Here is a 24,350-nt window from a genome sequence, read left to right as displayed (position 1 = left end):
CAAATTTCCAATATCAGGAATGAAACATGGGACATCACCATAGATACTGCATACATAAAAAATAAAAAGGGAATATTTTGAACTATACATGTAAATTTTACAACTTAGATGAAATGAACCAATTCCTAGAAAAACACAAACTATCAAATCACTTGTTAAATACATAATCTGAATAGCCCTGTAACTATTGAGGAAATTGAATTTATAATTTTAAATTCCCTGAAAGTTAAATCTCCTGACCCAGATGATTTCATTAGTAAATTCTATCAAACATACACATTTAAAGAGAATTAACACCAATTCTCCACAATCTCTTCTTGAATACAGAAAAAGAGAAGACACTTCCTAATTTACTTTATGAAATCATTATTACAGATACTTAACCTAGATAAGCAGTAAAAAAAACTACAGACCAATATCCTTCATAAATACAGATGCAAAAATCCTTAATAAAATATTAACATAGAATTCAGCAATGTATAAAAAGAATTATTTATCATGAACATATGGGGTTTATTCCTATGACAAGAGGCTGGTTCAGTATTTGAAAACCAATAAATGTAATATATGATATTAATATGATAAAGAAGAATAGTATTGTGATCATATCAATTGATGCAGAAGAAAACATTTAACAAAATTCAACACCCATTTATGACAAAAAACTCTCAGGAAATAAGGAGTAGAGGGGAACATCCTCAAGTTAATAAAGAACATCTGCACAAAAAAATCTATAGGAACATCATACTTAAGGGAAAAATACTGAATTGTTTCTCCTGAAGACTAGAAATGAGGCAAGACTGTCTGCTCTCACTGCTGCTATTCACCATGATACTGGAAGTTACAGTCTATGCAATAAGGCAAGAAAAGGAAATAAAAGGCATATAAAAAAGCAAGGAAGAAATAAGACTGTCCATATATGCCAACGACATGACTCTTTATGTAGAAAATCCCAAATAATCTACAAAAAATAAAAAATAAAACAAAACAAAACCTCCTAAAACTACTAAGTAAATTCAGCAAAGAAGGTCTCAGAATACAATGTAAACATTAAAAAATCAATTAGATTTCTATTATCAATAAACACATAGAAACCACAATTTAAAATACATTAGCAGTTATAATTGCTCAAAAAATTGAAATACTTAGATGTAAATCTAATAGTGCACATTCAGGATTTGTAAGCTGAAAACTATAAAATGCTGGTGAAAGAAATTAAAGAAGATCTAAATAGAGGGAAAGATATATTGCATTCACAGATTGGATGACTCAACATAATAAAGACACAACATAATAAAATTAATTCTTCCCAAGTTGATATAGGCAATTCTAACATCCAAGAAAGATTTTTTCATAGATAAAGAAAAAACTATCCTAAATTTCATAATGAAATGCAAAGGATCTAGAATAGCTAAAATAATTTTGAAAAAGAACCTAGTACGATGAATCATTCCCACTCTAACTTCAAGATATAGCTAAAGTAATCAGGATGGTGTGGCAATGGCAGAGAGACAGACATATAGATCAACAGAACTGGACACATAGTCCAGAAATAGTCCCACACAAGTATAACCAATTATATTTGAACATGTGTACAAAGGCAATTCAATGAGGGAAAGACAGTCTTTCCAACAAATGGTGCTAAAGCAGTGGAACACACATTTGAAAAATTGTAAATCATACACCTTACACAAAAGTAACTCAAACTGGATCATAGATTCAAATGTAAAACATAAAACTAAAAACTTTTAGAAGAAAAGAGGTGAAAATCTTCAGAACCTGGGGCTTGGTAAAAAGTTCTCATATATGACACCAGAAGTATGATCCATAAAAGAAAAACTCCATAAATTGAACTTCATCAAATTTGCAACTTTTACTCTGTGAAAGACCTTGTTAAGGTGATGAAAAGATAAGGTACAGATTGGGAAGAAATGTTTGGAAAACACACATTCAGTAAAAGACTCATCTAGAATATATAAAGAACTTTCAAAATTCACAGTAATAATCATTTGATTAGAAAATGTGTTGATAATTATTGTGCTCACTTTGGCAGCACATATACTAGAAAATATGTTGATAGTTATTGTAAATGTTTGGAAATTTCTACAATGAAATACTTTTTAAAAACTATGAAAAGGGGGCATCTGGGTGGATCAGTCATTAAGCATCTGCCTTCAGGTCAGGTCATGATCCCAGGGTCCTGGGATCGAGCCCCGCATCGGGCTCCCCGCTCCGCGGGAAGCCTGCTTCTCCCTCTCCCACTCCCCCTGTCTGTGTTCCCTCTCTCGCTGTGTCTCTCTCTGTTAAATAAATAAATAAATAATCTTTAAAAAAAAAAACTACAAAAAGGGAAAACTGATATTTTAAGGTACATAGCAGTCTGGACTAAGAGTTTTGTTTTGTTGTGTTGTGTTACTGGTATTGTCCACTTAATAGATTTCCTTACTGGTTGTTAAATAATTTTAAAAGGACCGTGCCAGATTCAGACAAATCTTTATTTCCTAATATCTTTGTGTTAGCCATCTGGAATATAGCAAACCTCCTAACTGGTCCACCTGATTCCACATTTGACTTTCCCCAGTCCATTAACAATACAATAACTGGAGAAATTCTTTTATAACACAAATCAGGTCAAAACCATTCATTAACCCCCTTTTCCTCTCATTCAGAACATGAGCCAAGGTCCTTACACTGGCCCAACCTCCCCCTACACCCTCCACCTCCCTCACCATCTCCTCTACTCTACTCCCTCCATCTCTTCCTGCTTTGCTGACTACTTTTGTGTTCTTTGCACACATCAGGCATGTTCTAGCCTCTGGACTTTACATCTCATGTTCCCTCTACCTTGAACACTCTTCTGGACATCACATGGCTCACTCCCTCACTTTCTACAAGTCTCCACTCCATATCATTTTCTCAGAGCCAAGCTTCCCTCTGACCACATTACAGAGTTCTTATTACCCTCACTTCTGTCAGCCCCTTGTCTCCAGCCTCTTTCCATGTTTTGTTTTTCCAGGGCACTGTCATCTTCCAATATGCTATATAATTGACTTATTTTATCTTACCTTATGTGTCTCCCCTCTCCAGAATGTCAGCCCTACAGGGACACAGATTTCCATCTGTTTTGTACCCTGCTGCTCCCCAGAACCCAGAACAGTGCCTGGTACATAGTATGTGCTCAATAAATATCTGTTGAATGAATTTTAATCAAAATTACTAGATAAACAGTGGCAAAGCTTGGCTGATACAGATGTTAATATTAACTATCTTGTACCAGGATGATGGTGATCATGATAATGATAATGATAATGAACACTACTTTTGAAGTCCTTATTCTTTACTAGAAAATCTATCAAGTGCTTGATGTGACTGCACACACACATACACACACACGTACACACTTCAGAGAGCAGGAAGCATTTCACTGGGGAGAAGCTACGATGAATTCACATGTCCTCATGAGGACTTATTTCCAGTGCTCTAAATTGGTATATTGCCATAAAAATAGCTGACATTTATTGAACACCAACTACAGGGCAACTACTCTGCTAAGCATTTGTATTATTATCTCCTCATTTTAACAACTGTGTGAGTTAATACTATACTAATCTCCCCTTTACCAACAAGTACAGTGAGCTTTGTGGCGGTAAGGAAGCCAGAGCCAGGAAGCACTGGTTCCAGGTAGTGAACACAGACATACTGGCTGAAAGTTCAGCTTGTAAGTCCCATAGAACCCTTACCACAAGCCAGCCCCTGTGCTAAGTTCTCTCTGTACAGCATCCATCTAGTCCTCAAAACAGGGATCAAGGAACCATGGCAAGTTAGCTGGATGACACAGCCCCATTCAATCAGGGCTAGCAAACTCATAACCTCTGTAGTCACCTTATTTAATATTGAGATTGCCTCCACACACACACACTATCCCCTTTTATTTCCCTCCAACTACTTGACTGACTTATTTTGTCTATCATCCGCCCCCCCCCTACAATGAAAGCTTCATAAGGGCAAGAATTTAGGGCTGACACTAAAGCACCCAGGACAGTGCCCAGGATACAGTAGTTCTTTGACATTTTTTTTCCATTGGATTGAGTAAATATCTTTCCTAAGAACAGACCCACAACTTGGAGCAGAAGCAGTAATATATAAAGATGAGAGAGACCCAGATCAGCTCCTTGCTCCTTTTTTTGTCTGCATATTCTGCATGGAAGAAGGAAATAACCATTATTTATGTGCTTTTGAGCCCTGGAGACTTGGAGTTGGGCACAGAATGTACACAGTATGAGTATAATTCTGAAGAAGAGCTTGGGTCCTCAGAAGTGTTAGCAATGCATATCTAGAGTGTCCCAGTAGTTCTCATCAGAGGTGATTTTGTGCCCACCCAGCCCAGAAAATTTGGCTATGTTAAGAGACATTTTTGATTAGCACAACTGAGGGGGTGCTAATGGCATCTAGTGGGTAAAGGCCAGGGGTACTGCTAAACATCCTCCAATGCACGAGACAGTTCCACAACAAAGAATTATCTGGCCCCAAATGTCAATACTGCTAAGGCTGAGATAGCCTGGCACCAAGAGTTTCTCTATGATTGGAGGAGATTTCTACTTCTGAGTGTGACTGACATTTTAAGAGATATCACCAGAAGTCTCTGTAGAGTCTGGAGCCTGTCCTCTGTGAAGGGAAGCCAAGCCACAAACACACAGTCTTGTTTACAGAAGGTAATCTCCCCCATTAGTGCAGGGATGTTACATAAGCTGTCAATCAATCCTTAGATGCACATGAATAAATTGTAGGGAACACAAAATAACACCCTCTAAAACAGTGATTTTTAATTACAGCCTTGATATTGGGCCCTGGAACTGGAAAGCCAACTGTATCCTCATGAGCTACAGCTTTGGAAGGCTGAGTGAGCGGCCCTATGAGTGCCCTCCAACATGAATGCAATAGAGCCTTCCCTGGGTAACAGATAAAAAGTTAGCCAGAAATCAGAAACTGCGGGCACCCTGTAATATCACACTGTTTCTGTCGCCATGGCTGTGTAATCCCAAATGTCTGAATGAATAGTAGGATATTGAGGGGATGTTAAGGTATCTCTCAATATCTAGGTACTTGACATTTATGACCAAAAAAAAAAAGGAACTGTATTTTCCATCATATTTTGCAGTGTAGGTTTTTTACTATACAACTAAAGCAGAACAGAAGGAAGTTTGGTAAATTTAAGACAACGTCCAGATTCACCATATTTGAACATGAGAAAATTGGTAAATAAGACCCAGCTACACCAGCATTATTGATCAGGAAGCAGGAGGTCATCCCAATGAAATTAGATACCTAGGACATGTTGATATGTCTTCTTAGTTATTTAAGTATTTACGTTAACTTTAGACTCAAATCCTAATTCATTTCTGTGCTATTTAAAATTGTCAAATATAAGGGTATTTATATTTTATTTTGCCTTTTATAGTAAAGCAAGATGGTGTCCTTGTGTGTGTGTGTGTGTGTGTGTGTGTGTGTGATTGTTTTTATAAGGACTTTGTGTTCTCTGTAAATCCTGTGCTCTTTTGGTAGCTACTCCAAGTTCAAGTGCTGGCTAATCACAAAGGTCTCAACTTCCTTGCTGCCCATTTCCTAAACATCCCATATGAGGGTTCACACCCCCATCAGTCTGTTGCTCTGCCCGCTTTATGAGCATTTCTGCTTTCTGACCTCTCCTTTTGGGAGAGGAGAAGGAGGAGGAAGCCTGGGGTAGGGCTATCCTCAGGAGACAGAATCTGCAGGAAAACAGAATGGTTCCCTGGGGGAGGAAGGGCATTGCCAGGAAAAGAGGGCAGGGCCCTCAGGTCTAATCAAAGGAAGAGGCAGTAAGCAGGAGTAGGGTACAGAGCAGTGGGCCTACAAGTCTCAGGCCAAACCAGCAGGGCATGTGGGTTTAGGTTTAGAAAGAGAAGCCTCTGTAGCTGAGTCTTCGGTGGGTACAGCCATCAGTGGCCACTAGAACTCTTGCATTATCCCATCTTTCCAATTGCTTTGTGCCCCTCTCATTCCCACTCACTCTGCATTTGTCACTGAGGGCTACCACCTCCTTCCCAAGAATCTCCCCACCACCAAACCCTCTGACTGAGCAGACAGCCTGCTCATCAGCTTGCTTCTCAAGGCTTCTTTTTCTTTCGCCTTTGTGGACTGTCTTTGCTTCTTTCCTTCTCCCCCTAAGTATAATTGATATTTTACCACCTCCTTTTCTATGACTTTTTTCTTAAAGATTATATCTGATATCAAAAACCACCTCTGTAATTCCTCATCAGTATCTGCTGTTCTAATTAATGTCTTTTAGGGAAGTCAGTTTTGCACAGCAAGCTACATGCTGAATTATTTCGCAATGGTGTTTTAGCATCAACCCAACTATAAAATGTTGAAATCCAAACTAAATCCCCATCCTCCACTTTCAAATGTCACCCCCTCCTCCTAGTGCTCATATTTCTGTCCTCCTTACCAAATGTTCTTAACTGAAATAATTCACAGTTCATTACTGGTTGGCAAGCAATGTGGTACAATGGCATGATACAACAAAGAAAACCTATTCCTACCTTCTGATTCACCATTCACACTTCTGTAAATATAATCCAAAGAGTTAATGCAAATTATGAAACATGTTACATGCCTAAAATTATTTTTATTTTTAAAGTTTTTTATCGTTTATTTTTTTCACAAGATTAGTTTTAATGTGGAGGTAGCAACTAACATATTTAAAATTTAAGAAATCATTAGGTAAAAACGTGGAGAAATGCCTGCTAACTTAGAAAAGATACATGTTTATAATAATTAAAACGATGTACAATATGCATATAAAAGGATTGGCAAGAAATACCCTAAAATAGTATTTATCATTGGGATGGAGGTGATTATCTTACACTTTCTTGCACATTGTTTAAATTATGAAGAATTATGCCTTCTTCAAAAGGGAATTTCTTCATCATCCTTGATTCCTCCAGCTTTCTTTTGTTTGGCTACCAAGTTTTACACATTAACTCTTTTTTTAAATTTTTTTTAAAGATTTTATTTATTTCTTTGAGAGAAAGAGCACAAGCAGGGGAAGCAGCAGGCAGAGGGAGAGGGAGAAGCAGGCTCCCCCCTGAGCAAGGAGCCCTGATGCAGGGCTCTATCCCACGACCCTGGGATCATGACCTGAGCCAAAGGCAGCCGCTTAACCAACTGAGCCACCCAGGCATTCCTACACATTAACACTTTAAATATCATCTCTTTCCTTTATTCCCTTTTCATCCTTGCTGCCCCGCCCTCAAACTCTGAGGACTTGTTGATCTTTTAAGGGATCAGCACTCAATCCCAGCCCTTCTCCCTTCTCCTCCTCTGACTAGAGAGCCAGCAACTCCAGGTCCCAGCCTACAGTGGCCACATGACACTGTCTTGATGACTACAGCATTGGCAGAAATCTACTGGAGAATTCTAGGGACACTCTGCTCTTCTGAAGAGGGAAGAGAATGGCGGCAACTGTGCACCTCCCAAGGATGGTGGGAAGAAAGCCTGAAAGCTCCTGGGGCCCTGACGGCATCGTTGTGGCCACTGCTTCTGACCTTGCTGTGGAAGGAAAACTGCCCTTATTTTTTAGCTCATTAGTTTTCTGTCACTTACAACCTAACACATGGCTGACTAATGTGCCTACCTGCCTCCTTCCTGTTCTAGTCTTCCATAATCTGCTTTACCCTACAATTTTGCATTAAGGGTGAAGAAAGAGAAGATCAGAAAATAATACGAAATAAATAAACATTGACAATAAAAGCAAAGGACTGCTGACATGTGAAAGTAGTGTTGAAGACCTAAGAATTATTTTTAAAAGTATGAAAAACAATTTAAGAGTAATCTAAGTCCACTTAGTAAAGGTTTGAAAAATTCCTACACGCACCAACAGTTCCTTAGTGCATCAGTATTAGTACCACAACATAGGGTAACAAGGAAGCTCTCCCAAAGTATTCATTTAGCACTCAGTCTATAGTGGGTACACCAGTGAGCCAAACACGCAAGACATCACTGTCATGGAGCTTAGAGTTGAACTGGGAAGGAAATTCATAATTACACAAGTAAACAAAATCTGTGCTATGGATAGTCAAATTAAAGAATGGCTCAGTCAGTACAGCATGCAACTCTTGATCTCAGGGTTGTGAGTTCTAGCCCCACGTTGGGCATGGAGCATACTCAGAAAAAAAGAAAAAAATGGTCTTGATAAAGGAGAACCTGGTCTAGCCCATGTACTAGTGGAGCAGAGGGCTGGCAAGGAAGTCTTCCTTAGAAAACTGAAGTATGTACTAGCTTGGAGGATGAGCCTGCTTGTTAGAGAAATGAAGGGAGGAGATTTACTAATCTCTAGTAAAGATTAGATGGCCTCACTAACTAGGAAACATGCACTTTCAATCAGGTAAAACTCTTCTAACGAAGGGAGAAGGGGGAAGAAGGAAAAGCATTTGGAGAGGAGGGACGCCATGTACAAAGGCCCTAAAGAATGAGGGCAAACACTGATTCTGAGAAACTCAAGGAAGGTCATGTGTGTGTTTGTTCCAACTCACCAAGAAAAGGAGAAATTATGTTCAATATATTCTGCTTAAGAGGAAAGCCAAGGAGTTTTTGCACTAAGTCATTCCATAGAGATATGTAAGCATTTACTAAGTACCATGCACTATACTAGGTCCTGGTTCTGGGATATAAATATGAGTAAGATATATTCTGTGCCTTTAGGGAGTTCCAACAAATAAAGAAACTAAGGTAAACAATTACAGTTACTTAAAATGAGCACTTTTATATAGGTGTGGCCAAAGGCTATGGGGACACCAACAAAATGACTAATTCACTCAGGGGCTCAATTATCTAGAAAATTAATCTATGTTCTGTACATCATTCCAAATGATACGGAATACACGAACTGTGATTGAGTTTAATCATGAAACAAACCAGAAAATCTAAATTCTGACAGATATCAAAAGGTAATGGAATTGTTTAAAGGACTTCGAAGTACACAATCCTACTTTAACAACCTCTCTAGGCTTGGGCAACCATTCAAATAACTAGATTTGAGCATAACCAAATTTTAGAATATGTATTTGAGGCAAAAATAAATAAAGGAAACACTAAATTAGACCTTATCAGGATCAGATAGAAAAGTAGAAAAAGCCAACATAATGTTAGAATTTTTCTTTTGCTGAGATCCAATGAAAAGACTTATACTTAAAAAGATTTAATGGCAAACACTAAAATTTGCCTTTTCATTCACTGTAGTTTATAAGATTATCAATAAAGAAAATCCAGAGACTTGGGCCTTTGCATTAGTTCTGCCAATGATCAGCTGTGTGAAAACAGTGCCACGTGGTTTCTCTGAGTCTCAGTCTCCATGTGATGAAATAGAATAATTTCATCAGTAGCATCCAATGATTGCAAAATAGTCTTTCCAGAAAAATTAAATACCACTATATTATTTTCACTGATTTCAATACTGGCTAACTGCAACTGTAAAAACTCAAGAGAATACAAAGCCGTTTTACCAATTATTTGCCAGGCTGGAATGCACCAGATTTTACAAACAATACTTTGAATTTAGCCAAGATAAATTAGCAAATGTATAATGCCTGATCATTATAAGGCTACATGAAGCCAAAGAGTGGCTATGGAGTCTAGTAAAGATTAGATGGCCTCACTAACTAGGAAACATGCACTTTCAATCAGGTAAAACTCTTCTAACGATATCTATGGCCCTTCTCTTGGATAAAGGAAACCATAAGAAAAAATCACCCAATACAATGTTAGATATCACTGTACATTATTATGAAGGTAAATGAAATATGTATATGCTATTTCTGTTGTAGGACATACTTCTTCCTGTCTCAGTTATTTTTGCTAAAGTGTTTGATAAAGTTGCTTAAAGTGAATAGGGAGTTACAATATGTGAGCCAAAGAGGAGTCTGATAATTTAAAACAAAAAAAATTGGAATATGGTTTTGTCATCGGATCCAAAAAATGACACAGTAATTATATGCAGTGCTACATAATAATTCTAAGCATAATTGCAGTATAATTTTTGTGACATGCATTTACTATCCATCTCCATCATAATTATTATGTTTAGATCATGTCACCTTGTTTTTCAGGTTCTCTTCTATTTCCTTGAGGTGCAGACTTTTCAAATATGTAGATTCATTTTAAAATATATATTGTCCACGATACCTATCTCATCATAGGACCTGAACATATGAGTATCAGCAACAATCCTAATTATCTATGCAAATACCTGATGCTGTGGAAAGTCAACCCTGTACCATTTCTTAGTCCATTTTACAAAAATAAGAATGTCAGGGGAATACTTTTTTTGCAACTTTTTGTAATACAAAATGATTTCTCCTACTCTTTGCTATGCCATCTCTTCTCTTATCAGTGAGAAGGTCCATGTCACACAGGATACAAAGGGCTTTGACAAATGGGAACTGCCTTGTGCAGTTTTCAATGGGAAAGAGCATCCACACTGCACATTCTCAAGGCCAAAAGCCATAGCCATTTGAAGCACAAGCGACTTTGATGCACAGGCATGGCTGTGTGTCAGCTCACCTATTTTCCTATCCAGACCCCACATCCACTCCATAAAATGTGTTAATCATGTGATATAAGCAGATGTTATATCCTTCAGCAAACTTAAAATTATAAGGTATAGAAATACATATTTTTATAAAAAAATGAAAAAATTATGCATGCTGTAAAGATTTGTTAAGATTTTTGATGGTTAATCTTATGCATTAATTTGGTTAGACTACCCATAATGGGGGTGGGCCTCATCCAATCAGTTGAAGGCCTTAGAACAAAGACTGAGATTTCCTAAAGAAGACATTCTACCAGCGTTTCCAGCCTTCAGAGTCAAGACTGCAATAGCAACTCTGATCCAGTCTGCAGGCTTGTCCTACAGATTGTAGACTTGCCAGCCTCCACAATGCATAAGCCGATTCCTTAAAATCTCTCCATCAATCCAATAAATCAATCATTTTCACTCCCCAACCCCCACCCCCACCTGTATACCTCTTACTGGTTCTCTGGAGAATACTGACTAATACAAGTTTATTCAGAACATTAAATACATTACCTATTATCTTTGAAAAAACAAGTATTTTTGTCCCTGTTTATGACGTTGGCAAATTCTGAACCAACTCTTAATGTTAAGATTATGATAAACACCCTTTATTAAAAACTTCATGAAACCAGCTGAGAATAAAGCTGACACATTGAGTTCAGATACTTTCCATAAAACTAGATTTAAGCATATATTATGTATTTTCTGTACAAACTAAGTCTGTGTACTTTCCCTAGAACAAACAGTATGAAAATATAAAAGAAACTAGGTAATCATGACTCTCGGTTAATAATATTTGACTATTCTTCTTCTATGAGTTATCACATATAACAAAGTTCAGTCATTTTGTAGGAAAACAGTAGTATAATCATATTTGTATGTGCAACAGCTGCAAAAACAATGTTGTAAAGGTAGGGTGTATATTACAATTATTTTTCATTGTAAGACTAGTTTCAGGTCAGTTAAACCCATAAGAAGCAGTTGTTCCTAATAAACATCATTATTTCCACATCAGAAAACACACGTAAAAAAATATCTTTATAAGTAGCAAGTAAATTAAAATGGCTTTCCTTTTTTTTTTTTAAAAGATTTTATTTATTTATTTGACACACAGAGAGAGACAGCGAGAGCAGGAACACAAGCAAGGGGAGTGGGAGAGGGAGAAGCAGGCTTCCCACCGAGCAGGGAGCCCAATGCGGGGCTCGATCCCAGGACCCTGAGATCATGCCCTGAGCCGAAGGCAGACGCTTAATGACTGAGCCACCTAGGAGCCCCTCAATGGTTTTACTTTTAAACCTAAATTATATTCAATCAGAATTATAAATGGTGTATTAAAAATGGTATCCTATTATTTTATATATAACAGATTGATACCAGAGAAAATGTTGAAATGATACATGTTAAATTATTTTTTTCAGAAAAACAAGTCCCTCTCAGAGGCATTCTATGGACAGAGGTACTTACTAATAGCAGAATCATAGGAAGTTGAGTTGTGCTCTCCCCTCATGAAGGGATATGGTGACAGGTAAGCATGTGCGCAGTTCTTGGATGGTGGCTGATTGGCTAGAAAGGAGACCAAACAAAGGTAGTTATTATTGAGAGAATGAGGTGAAGACTCATTCCTAACAGAAGAGAAATGTGGGATCTGGATCACACAAGCTAAACAAACAGCAGGTTAGATCAATAGGTTCAAAGAACTGTTGAATGAAGGGGAAAAACATCAAGCAGCTCAGGGGACCTGGAAAGTGGATTCATCCAAAACACCTAGCTCATTACATAGTTCAGTGCAGAGAATGCCCCTAATATCACCTTAAAATTAAAGGCACTACACTTCATTTATTTTCACAACCATATCCTCCAGTTTCTAACATGATGCCTAGTGCATAGTTAAGTATTCAAAAAGTAATTGTTTTAAAAATCTAATAAACTTAGATTTAACCTTGATCAGTTCTGATTAATATAAAAAGTATCCTATATTCTATTTTTAGGGAACAAATTGGAAATGATAGGTCATACAAGTTAATAATTCAAATGCATTTTTAGTATTTGGAGAAAATACAAGAAAAAACTTTTATGTTGTTTGAAAACTTGAAGATTTCACTGTGTACCTTTTAAGGAGGAGTAAAATTCTTCCTTTCTCTAAGTCCTTGGCAAAGTCTTCCTCTTTCACAGTCTGACTTACTCTATCAAAGTCTAAATACTTTTTATTGGCAGATTGCATGCTTTTTCTCTTCCCCAAAATGACTGTGAGAAACCTGTCCACTATTTCTTGCAAAATTTCATTTCATCATTACTTGGTTACTTTCACACATGCCAACTTGCTGTCAGCTTGCTTGTCTTCTAAGATCTCATATTTTTATTATATATTCTTTATTATATGAGTAAATGCCAGATTTTGATATATCACAGGAGTATGTGATAAGGAGACTAATAATTTCAACCTACAATAACCTTCAGGGTAATAAGCAGTTCTTTTATTGTCGAATGCAATAAGATAAAAGCTAGTGATTTTCAATGAATTGATTTTCAAAGATTAATATAATATAGGAAATACAGTGAAAAGAATGCCTCATATTTTTAAGAGGTTATTCTACTTCAAAAGAGAACTTTCAAGTTTCTATAAGAGAATGCAAACATCAAAAGCCAGGCATTTCTTGATATTGCCTACAAATATGGTTAAAGCCCAAAGAGAGTGAGCTTTCATCCACTGTTGCTGGTAATTAAGTTTCATTATAAAAAAGAAAAGAATTTTTAACTTTAAAGCCATGAATATAAAATAACACATCTCTATTTCTAAATTTTTAAATTTGAGATTTCAAGGGTTGATAGCCAAAAAAAAAGAAAAAAATTATTTGCAACACAGCAGTAATAGACACTTGAGAAAAATATTATAGGTAATATCAAGGATTTTTGTTGTTGTTGTTAGTGTATTTTAAATAAGAGCAAGAAAACAGCATATAATTCAGTTTTGCCATAAATATTCAGACTCCTACTTTAAGTTAGAAAATAAAATAATTATTCCTATAGCCATTTCTACTTACTGAAAAAGAATCACTTCATGAGTCTTTTGAAGATGTCCTATCAAGATTCTACAGTTAAGAATCGAAGCTGTTCATTCTTATTTTAATGACAAAGGGGAAAATAAAGCTAAATTGCACTTACTGTACCAGAACTTCCAGATACTGGAATCATTCTCTTCCGCAATCCCATTAAACCAACATCTCCAGAAGAATCCTTCATGGTGGAAAGTGACGTTCTCTATCTGCACAGAACACAAATGAAGTAACTTGCTGTCAACACAAAGTACATACCTAAATTATCACATCCAGGAAAATGTTAAAGCAATGTATTTTATCCCAAATAATAATGGTCAGTAGCTTTCTACCTATTTCTTCTGTGAAGAAATAGGCACTCCACTACTATTCTCTGATTTCAAGAGGATACATAAGGCTATCTTCATCCCTACCAAATACATCAGTGTTTGGAAGAAGAAACGCACATTCTGTTCACCTGAACACTTCCCCACTTCAGTTGCAAGAAGCCAATAATCTGATCCAAAAGCCACCAAAAAGAGTAAAACCCCCAAAGCACCGAAGAGAGCCCCAAAGAAGATGGCAATATTTAGTCTCATTTTCAAGTCACTAGTTTCTCTTTAAATAAAATAAGAAATTAAAAAAAAAATGGCAGACACCTAGCTTCTCAATTTAAAAAAAAGAAGAAGAAGAAGAAAGATTTTTTGAGTAAGCAGGATCTTCTTGAGAAGCCTCTCCTAGCTCATGTTGTGGTGGCTTCTCACTTACACCCAGTGGGTGGATTTGTGTTCCCTTTGCTCTCCCCTGGAGGGACTCCAGCCCAGCAGCTGAGAACGGCCAGCTATTTTAGGATACTGATTGAGGAGCTGTCTCTCTCCCATGGGAATCAAAAAATAGCTGACCTTCCCTTGACTGTAGAGAGGAGTATCAGGAGCTGGCTAGAATGACCATTATTGCTGTTGGGTAATCCACAGAAGTGGAAAGAAGATGGGAGTGGTATGAAGTCATTGGCAGTACTGGCCCAACGTCTTAAGTGTCTGAACAAGCTCCTCTTAGTCTAGAATGACCATTACAACCCCAAAGCCAGATACATAAGACTCTCTTTGAAGACAGATAAATAACAGCTATAAGAAACCACAAAGAGTTCTCTTGAATACAACTGAAGTTATAATTAATTTCTTAATTCCTTTTGGATATTTTTGGGATACAAAATAATCTGTGGGTCAAGTGGTCTAATGTAACACATAACACAAAGTAGAGTCCAGGTTTATAAACTAGACATTCAGATGTATACTTAAAAGATCAAGAATAAAGTAACAAACTAGTTAAAGTATGAAAAATACCTTCATGCTACATATGCCATTTACATAAAAACAGCCCTTTCTACAGCAGCTCCCAGATCTTGTACAAGTTACTCCAGATAACCATCCCCAAAGTGGACAGGTTAAAAAACATCTCAAAATATGTCATTTTATGGATTAAGATGAAAGAATCTAGTCTACTCTTTCTTTTGTTCCCTTCATTTTAAATAGCCAACTTCCTCATGAGTCATACTTGATTCTTACACAAACCACCTAATGAATCGACACTTTCTTCATGCCTTGTCTTCTGCAGTTGTTTTCTTTTCATGTCTGAATATGTCAGAGAGTATTTTTAAGTATTTGTGTAATATTTTAAAATTTGTACTATCTCTATGGCTACTGTTTTTTTTAAATATATATTTTCAACAATAATATGAGTTACTGCATCTTCTGAAGAGGCATCAGCTCTACCAGCTTCCTTCACTTCTTCTGCTTGGTATCAGACAGATCCTAAAATACAGATTCAGTGAGGGCAAGAAATGACTCTTCAGTAAGGATGTAAGGCCTTGGCCAGTTCTAGCTACACACAGTTGGAGGTGTCTGAAGGTCATGGATGGAATTCTAGGTCACAGAATTGGTGTCTGTGAGGCTTAAAAGGAATTTGACAGTCCACCTGAGCTGTACTAATGCTCAAATCTCTTTTGTAAGACCCCCACGGCATCGAGCCATGCCATTTCTAGCCTGCTATATTGAAGGACATCATTAATGTCCATACAATCCTGCCTTAATTTCTGCCAAGAGTTGCTTCCCTGAAGTTTCCAAGATTAATCCTATTCAGTCCTCTGAGATTGCACAGCACAAGTGTGCAATCCTGTTAGGCAACAGAATTTTCTGATATTTTGAATAAGCAGTCATTTTGTGCCTCCTCAAACCACAATTGCCACTGGACCCTGAAATGTAGGTCTTCTCTTTTCTAAGCTAAGCTTCCTATTCCTTTAAACATCCCTTAGACTGGCACAACTCCAAATCTCCCTGCTGTTCTGGTTCTTTGCTGTAATTTTCAAGTATTTGATTGAAGTGGGGCTAGTAAAATATTCGGGGTAGAGTCTAACACCTTATTACCACCACCTTTCTGATTTGGAGGCTGTGATAAGCAGAGTAATGGTCTCCCAAAGATGTCCACACCCTAGTCCTAACTGCAATCACATAATCTGTGAATAGGTTACTCTTTATGGCAATATCTTGGATGATACAGGTAGGTCCAATCTAACCACATGAATCTTTAAAAGAAGAGAATCTCTTCTAACAGAGTGGTCAGAGAAAGAAATGTGACAAGAAAAAGGGTCAGAGAGTTGCTGGTTTGAAGGGGCCACAAGCCAAGTAATGTGGGTGGTTTCTAGTTCCTGGAAGAGGAAAGAACACAGATTCTCCTGAAAGCCTCCCTGAGGAAGAACATAGCTTTACCAACACTTTGATTTTGGGGATTGCTGACTTCTGGAAATGTAATGACAGTAAATTTGTATTGTGTTAAGCCACTAACTTTTTATCAATTTGTTATAGCAATAATGAGAAACTAATAGAGATGCTATTCCATAATTAATGCAATATCAGATCAAATGAAGGGTTTTTTTTGGGGGTGGAGTGTTGAGGAAGGAAATACATCTTGAAGAAGTACTTATTGAGAACTTGTGAGGGTCCAGGCATTTTGCCAGATAATAAGGTTACAGTACACAGGCCCTGACTTAGAGGAGTTCATGCCCTAGTGGGAAAAAATGATTCATTAGAATGAAGCACATAGAGGTTGTAATAATGAGCTTCTGGACAACCTAGACACATTCTCCTGCTCCCTACCCACCCCTCTCCAGCATTGGTGTGGTTGTGTAGTTGTAGGTACCAACATTGTTCTTTGGAAAGAAGGAGAAATTTTTTCAGGAAGGTTTTATTTTATTTATATCACAAAAGTTTATAGTAAAGATCTACGCATTAACACTAAATCTTTAACATACACATTCACAAACATACAGACATACAAGCAATTAAATTTTTAAAATAAGCAGAAAGGAGTGTAGGACTTTGTTATTTTTATAATTCATCTCAATTTTGGTCTTTGTCACACACAAAATTCACCTTTCTGGACTAGGTCCATCAATAAATAACATTTTCTTAGCATTTATGGTTTATCCAAAAATGTATAAGCATCATTATAAAATGTGTGTTTATTAAATCAATTATTAGTAACCAAACTAATTATTTCCACCATTCATTTGTACACATCTATTTGATATCACAGAGTACTTCTGACATCATGAAACTGAACTTCTTTAGCTCCATTATCCCCAGTGCTTGTCACAGTGCCTGACACAAAACAAGCACTAAAATAAAATAAAAATCAATTTGTATTAGGACTCTTGGCTGACATGCAAATACATGATCTTCTGAGCTATCCAACTGGCAATCCATCCCAGAAGAAATGGCCCTGATCTGGCATGGCCTGTTCTTTGTGAAACTTGGAAGACAGATGCTCACAAACCACCTTTTTGAGACTCTCCATCAGACTCTGAGAAATGAAATGGGACTTACCATCCAGGGGTCAAAATGTGCCTCTCTTCTTTAGAAAATCAGACCATTCGCCTGTCATTTGCAACTCCTCTAATTTTGCACGATTCCTAAAATATTTCTAACAGCTATTCAGCATCTCTTCCTCGGGTTCTCTCGGCAGCCTGAACAATTACCCACGCACCAGGAAGATGGCTAAAAAGCTGCTGGGTTCTCATCATCTCTACGGATTTGGGCAAAAGGTCTTTTTCCCTTCACACTCCTTTCTAGTGAAAGGCCAGGAGATGAGGAGAGACACACTCATGCATCAACCCTAACTCATAATAATCCTATAATAAAACAACTTCATTGCCTATCCTTTATGTGAATAGCGAATCTATTTTTATGTTGATATGATTATCACACTGAATCTGCAAGGCCACAAGCATAAGTATGGTGTTTCAGGTTCGATCCCCTGAGAGAGCTTAATTATCAAAAATATGAACTTAGGTGAATAATAAAGCTGATATTCATGGGCATCTACCATGTGGCAGACACAAACCTAAGCATATTAAATAACTTGAATACAAGTCAGTCTTCAGTAGACAAAATATGAAACAACCACTTTCTCTGTGGGCATTCACTCTCTTGGGCAGGGATCTTAGCATCTAAAAGTCTTTTTTTTTTTTTTAAAGATTTATTTATTTATTTGAGAGAGCGAGAATGAGAGAGAGAGAGAGTACATGAGAGGGGGGAGGGTTAGAGGGAGAAGCAGGCTCCTCGCCGAGCAGGCAGCCCGATGCGGGACTCGATCCCGGGACTCCAGGATCACGACCTGAGCCGAAGGCAGTCGCTTAACCAACTGAGCCACCCAGGTGCCCCTCTAAAAGTCTTCTTGATGGTAGGAATTAAAGATGCTATTGCTCACATGAAGACGGCCAGAGGTAAGCCAAGAGAAATCTGCATGGGGTCTCACTGCCAAAGGCAATTCACAATAATTAATGGGTTTTATGTTTATACCCTAAACATTATCCCATAGCTTTGTTACAACTTTCAATTGTTCTCTGTGTCCCCAAGACTAAATGAGGAGGCAAGGTGGCTGAGGGCAGACTTGGGACTGGTCCTCCAGAATACAATGAACCTGGGCACAAGGACAGGATCTGCAGGTACCAGCTCCCTTCCCCAAGTTCTCCCCCATTTTTAGAATGAAGATTTCACTGAATTAAGAAGAGTAAGAATTTTCTTTCATAGACAGTGATCTTGTGCAAATCATTCAAATCTCTGAACTTCTTATATGGAAAATAAGAACAATACTTGAGAGGATAATGGGGGTGTTAGGTAAGAGGATGTGTGTCAGGGTGCCTGGGTGGCTCAGGTCATGATCCCGGGGTCCTGGGATTGAGCCCCACATTGGGCTCCCTGCCCAGCGGGGCGCCTGCTTCTCCCTCTCCCTCTGCCACTCCCCCTTGCTTGTGCTCTCTTGCTTTCTCTAAAATAAATAAATAAAATCTTAAAAAAAAAAAAAGGACGTGTGTCAAATGAGTTGGTGCATCACACATATTAGGTTTCTCTTCTACCTTGCCGTTAGCTGAAGATCAGTTTTTGATGAAAAAATTAACAATCATAATATTAAATAAAATTCCCTGTGCTAGCATTCCAGATAGGACTCAGGTTTATTTCAACAGACTAACCTCTCACCAAGTGCCCCCAGTGCTCCCCACATCCACACATATCATCCTCCTTCCTAGGCCACCAGCAGCATTTCCCCCAATGCTTTCCTATTTTGCCCCCTTCTGATTAGAAGGCTCTTCTCTTCCATCTGTCTGATGAACTCTTCCTTAATCCACTCAACAAATAGGTACCAAGTCACTACCATGTGCTACATGTTCTTCTAAGTGTTGAGTACCAGCAGCACTCCCCAAGGAGACTATATTATACAACCTATAACACTTTCCCATATTTGTTTAATTACACTCTTGCTCTTCTATAGACACTTTTTGAATCCCTGTGTCTTGGGAAAACTTGGATCAAGAAATGTATGCTCGATAAACAAATTAATAATATATAAACAAATAAATGAAAGCTCCACATTAAACTTGCCCCATTATTCTTCAAAATGTTACCAAGAATGTTGGTCCCTGCATCTACAGTGTCTTCTCATGAAGACCAGGAGGAAATTTCTGAATGCTAAAAGAAGTTGTGTTTCCACAGACCAATATTATTTTTAATCTTATAGACACTATAAATCTTTATTCATTTATAGTGTCTATAAGATTAAAAATTTATTCATTTATTCATTCATTTACCCAGAATGGTAACAGTGAATCAACTGTGCTCTCTAACTTCAATGAGCTTATATTCTCATGGCACTAAGACTGCTTTTCATCTAACCTGGGTACCTGGAAGGCTCAGAGGCAAAATGTACAAAGGTGATGTCCCAGCTTCCCACCCCTTCCCCTCCCTTCCTTCCTTAGTTTTCTTCCTGTGTGACCCTGATTTTCTCTCCAACACGTACTTGTTTAACCTGTTATTTTATATATGTTTATGTAAGCTGCCTCAAGTACTTTTGAGAACAACATAAAGACTTAACAATGAAGCAAACAAACATGGACACTTTCTGAAATCAGATATTAGAAGGCACAATGCACCCAGCTAAGAAAGCTGGTCTGGTTTTGTTGTTCCATTCTGAAAGCTCTATGAACTCTTTGGTCATCCCTGCCATTTTCCTCTCATCCTGATCATTTGTACTATCATAATTTCATTTGGAGATCCTCCTTATTTCCTGGAAATAACTTCCCTTTTAGAGTCTTTTGTCACTTAGAGAAATTGTGACAAAAATATTTTTATTTTTTTAATTAAAAAAAAGCTTAAAAATCAATCTTCTAAAACCTAGAATATATGAAGATCATTAGCACCACATTACCACCAAGATACTGTGGTAAATTTCCTTCATGTTTTCTACAAGTTAAATAAAACTTGACAACCAAAGGCTTGATGACCATAAACCATGGAAGGCTTTGATTATTTTGATACAGTGTCTTTTTTTTTAGTTAACTGTGTTTTTTAATTGGTAAATACACTGAAACTTAGCAGAAATCCCAAGTCATGTTTAATTTATGAGTGATAATGAGCAAAACATTCATTTTTCCAAGGTCATAATTTCTAATCCTGATATTGTAATAGTCTTAATTATCTCAAAATATCTAATTAAATTAAACATTCTCAAAACGAAATTAATTCTGATTCACTTAAGTTTAAAAAGATTCAAGAATGACAATACCCAGGACCTAACAATACTGAACAAATTTGTAAACAAACACAGGCATATGTCAGAGATACTGTAAGTTTAGTTCCAGAGCACAGCAATGAAGCAAACAAATATCACAATAAAGCAAGCCAAATGAACTTTTCGGTTTCCCAATGCATATAAAAGTTATGAGCTTATATTTGCACAGCACTGAGAGTGCTTCTCTTTTACACTATACTGTAGCCTTTAAGCGTGCAAGAGCACCATGTCTAAAAATGCAATGCATATACCTTAATTAAAAAATGTGAATCATTATCTGAGCTTTCAGTGACTGGTTATCTTTTTAGTGGTTGGAGGGTCTTGCCTCCATGTTGATAGCTGCAGACTGATCAGGGCGGTGTTTGCTAAAGGCAATTTCCTAAAATAAGATAACAATGAAGTTTGGAAAATGAATTGATTCTTCCTCTCACAAATGATTTCTCTGTAGCAAGTGATGCCGTTTGATAGTATTTTACCCACTGTAGAACTTCTTTCAAAATTGGAGTCCATCTTCTCCAACTGAGTCTGTTGCTTTATCAACTAAGTTTATGTCATATTCTAAATCCTTTGCTGTCATTTCAACAATCTTCACAGCATCTTCACCAGGAGTAGATTCCATCTCAAAAAACCACTTTCTTTGCTCATTCATAAGAAGCAACTCCTCATCCATCAAAGTTTTATCATAAGACTACAGCAATTCAAGTATAATAATAATGAAAAACTTCGAAATATTGTGAGAATTACCAAAATCTGACACAGAGACAAACAAATACTCTTGGAAAAATGGCACCAACAAATTTGCTCAATGTAGGGCTGCCACAAAGCACCAATTTGTAAAAAAACAAAAACAAAACAAAAAACACAGTATCTGTGAAACACAATAAAGTGTCCTGCAATAAAACAAGGTATGCTTGTATAGAAATTAAACTCTCACAAGCTTCTAGAGACTGAGAATCCATTTTCCAGAAAACTGGAATGGTTTCTTGGAGATTTTTGGGTTGGATTCTTTTTTGTCATATATAATATATTATAGATCCACAATAGTTACCTGCCATTCCAAAATCTCTGACAATAAAAACCTATTGGCAAAACAGACCTAACTGGCATAGGGATGTATATAAATTATAGTATGAACTTTCATGTATTTTATTGCCTAAGTATGAATGTATTTGATTACAGGGTTTCCCCAGGTTACATTGGGGGTGTTAGGTAATATACAATATATTGCTTTTCCAAAATCCCCCAAATTCTGACTTCTAAACACATCTGGCCTGGGGTTACAGGTGAGGGACTCTGATCCCACAGCCCTAAACATAAGACAATAGACTGCGTGATGACCCTAAATATCAGTTGCTTCCCTATGACCATTATTGAAACAGATTTTTACTGCCAGTGAAACACTGTCATCTATCTCTGTGACTCAACTGACTTTTTGGGGGGGTAGAAAGAGATAGAGAGAGCGCAGTGGGTGAAGGATAGAGGGAGGGAGAGAATCTTAAGCAGCGCGGAGCCTGACATGGGGCTCAATCTCAGGATGCTGAGATCACGACCTGAGCAGAATTTAAGAGTTGGATGCTTAATGGACTAAGCCAGCTAGGCACCCCTCTACTAACCTTTTTAAATTTTGTTTTTTGTGCTGGTTCTTGGTTCTTGTGTGTGTTCCTCCCCTCTACTTCCCCCATCCACCAATATGACAATGGGACCACATCCTGAAGTTTTAAGAGATTATTTAAAGGCCTTCTCATCTTACAAGTAGTATGGAACAACAAATAAACTCTCTGTGTGTGATTAGTGGTTCTGTTTTTGTTTACTGCCACATCCCTAACACCTACCAGCTCTTGAGGTAGGTGCGCAGGAAAAATTTAGCTGACCAAATAAGCAATCTTAGGGAGTTGAACTGAATTGGGTTGAACACTGCCATCTGCTGGCCACAAGTAAAATTTGCATACTATGGCACACTATGGTCAGTTGTCAGGATTTTTATATAACACAAATACTGTAGTGCAAAGATTTGCTATTTTCACAGTATTTGATGCTGAGCAGCAACTAAGATGACACCACCAAAGTATCAAGGCCCTTATGAATAGCTCACACTGCAGTAAGATCCACTGGCTCATTCACCTCATTAATTTAGGCAGTTTATACTCCATTAAATTGAGAGCTATTTACACAAGTAACTCACACAAAGGGAGTTTTATTACATTAATATCCTTTACTTTGAAAAAGAGTTCACTATCTAGCTCCAGATTAAATCCCATAAAGAACTCAATTAGTGAACTTAAGCGCATCAACTCCTGAGAGAGGTAAAAAACTTAGAATTTGTTAAAAAAAAATCTGCCCTCAATTACAATCAAAACACAGTAAAACATTTCAATAACAGAACTGGGGACCAAATGGGACATTTTTTGATACATAAAACTAGAACTCAAACTGATGTAACTTAGCAGAAGGTATCTATTATACAAATACACATCTTAAAGATTTGCTATTTTGATTTAATTCACTCACCCCTTTGCTCAGTTGTAATTCTCTCTTGAAGGTACATGCTACACTCCATGTGCCAGAAACCTATGAATGAAAACGTTCCCTTCTCCTGTCCCTTAGTTGTGAAAGTGCTTTCCATGAATCTTGTGTTCCATGACCTGAATTTTAACATAAAGAAAGACATTTTTACTCTTGGCTCTGGGGTGTGTTACCTTTTCCTTACATACCTTTGCCACTGGGCCTTTTTTATCACTAAAGATGAAGACGGACTTTTAATTCCCACCTCAGATGACTTTTCCAAAGCAAGAGGCTCAAATGGGCTCAATGTCTACAAGCCAGTTCTGGTTATGTACCCCAAAGGAGAGATAATCCAATCCACAGGTCAGAGTGCAAGGCAGGAGACACATCCATGTGACCTTCGTGCTACCATGTCTCCAAGAGGAGAAAATAGTTGGTGTTGCACTGGTGTGAAAATCCAGTCAGAAGCTGTCCAGAAAGAGGCCATTGTCTGTAGGACTGTTGAACGTGCTGGTAGTTACTGCATGGAGGGCTCCACAGACTTCTCTTCATGTTTTCCTTAGCCAAGTCTATTAGGTTCTAAGTTTTGTTAATTTAATTACATATGCAGTATGGAGTAAGCACTTGAAAATCAGGACCTATTAGGATACTCAAATAACACAACAGCTAAATAACAAAAATGACAACAGTAACAAAATAATAACACCCAGCAGTACATAGCACTCACTTTGTTCTAGGCACTATTCTAAATGCTTTGGGCTTATTCACCCTCCCTTCACAATAACCCACCACAATAAGTGCTATGATTTCCCCTATTTTATCAATAAGGAAACTGAGGCAACGCTGCATCTCTCTGTGGCATGGTTTCTTATTATGCTGATTTGTGTGTCCCCCACCAAATTCATATGTTGAATCCCTAACCCCCAGTGTGACTATATTTGGACACGGTGCCTATTAAGGGATAATTAAGATAAAATGAGGTCATAAGCTTAGATGGAACCCTAATGTGTTACCCCAGAACACAGAACTAAAGCCAGGAGTTAGATGCTCTATGCAGATTTCAGTTCAACATCAATTGTTAAAGA

At 37.4% G+C, this 24,350-nt stretch overlaps 1 protein-coding gene across 1 annotated transcript in view; it reads right to left on the bottom strand.

Moving 5' to 3' along the window:
* TMEM182 (transmembrane protein 182) overlaps window positions 1–14,240 on the bottom strand; it is a 54,748-nt gene extending 40,508 nt beyond the window's left edge. Inside the window, exons 1-3 of the mRNA XM_021680283.1 lie at window positions 14,109–14,240; window positions 13,772–13,871; window positions 12,074–12,172 (exon numbers count right to left, since the gene is read on the bottom strand). Coding sequence (XP_021535958.1) covers window positions 12,074–12,172; window positions 13,772–13,871; window positions 14,109–14,240 — 331 coding nt within the window. The remainder of the gene's footprint in view (window positions 1–12,073; window positions 12,173–13,771; window positions 13,872–14,108) is intronic.
* Window positions 14,241–24,350: the final 10,110 nt, after the last annotated feature.

Source organism: Neomonachus schauinslandi, chromosome 10 (genome assembly GCF_002201575.2).
Source record: "Neomonachus schauinslandi chromosome 10, ASM220157v2, whole genome shotgun sequence".
NCBI classification, from domain to species: Eukaryota; Metazoa; Chordata; class Mammalia; order Carnivora; family Phocidae; genus Neomonachus; species Neomonachus schauinslandi.
This window is presented reverse-complemented; position numbering and strand designations above follow the sequence as displayed.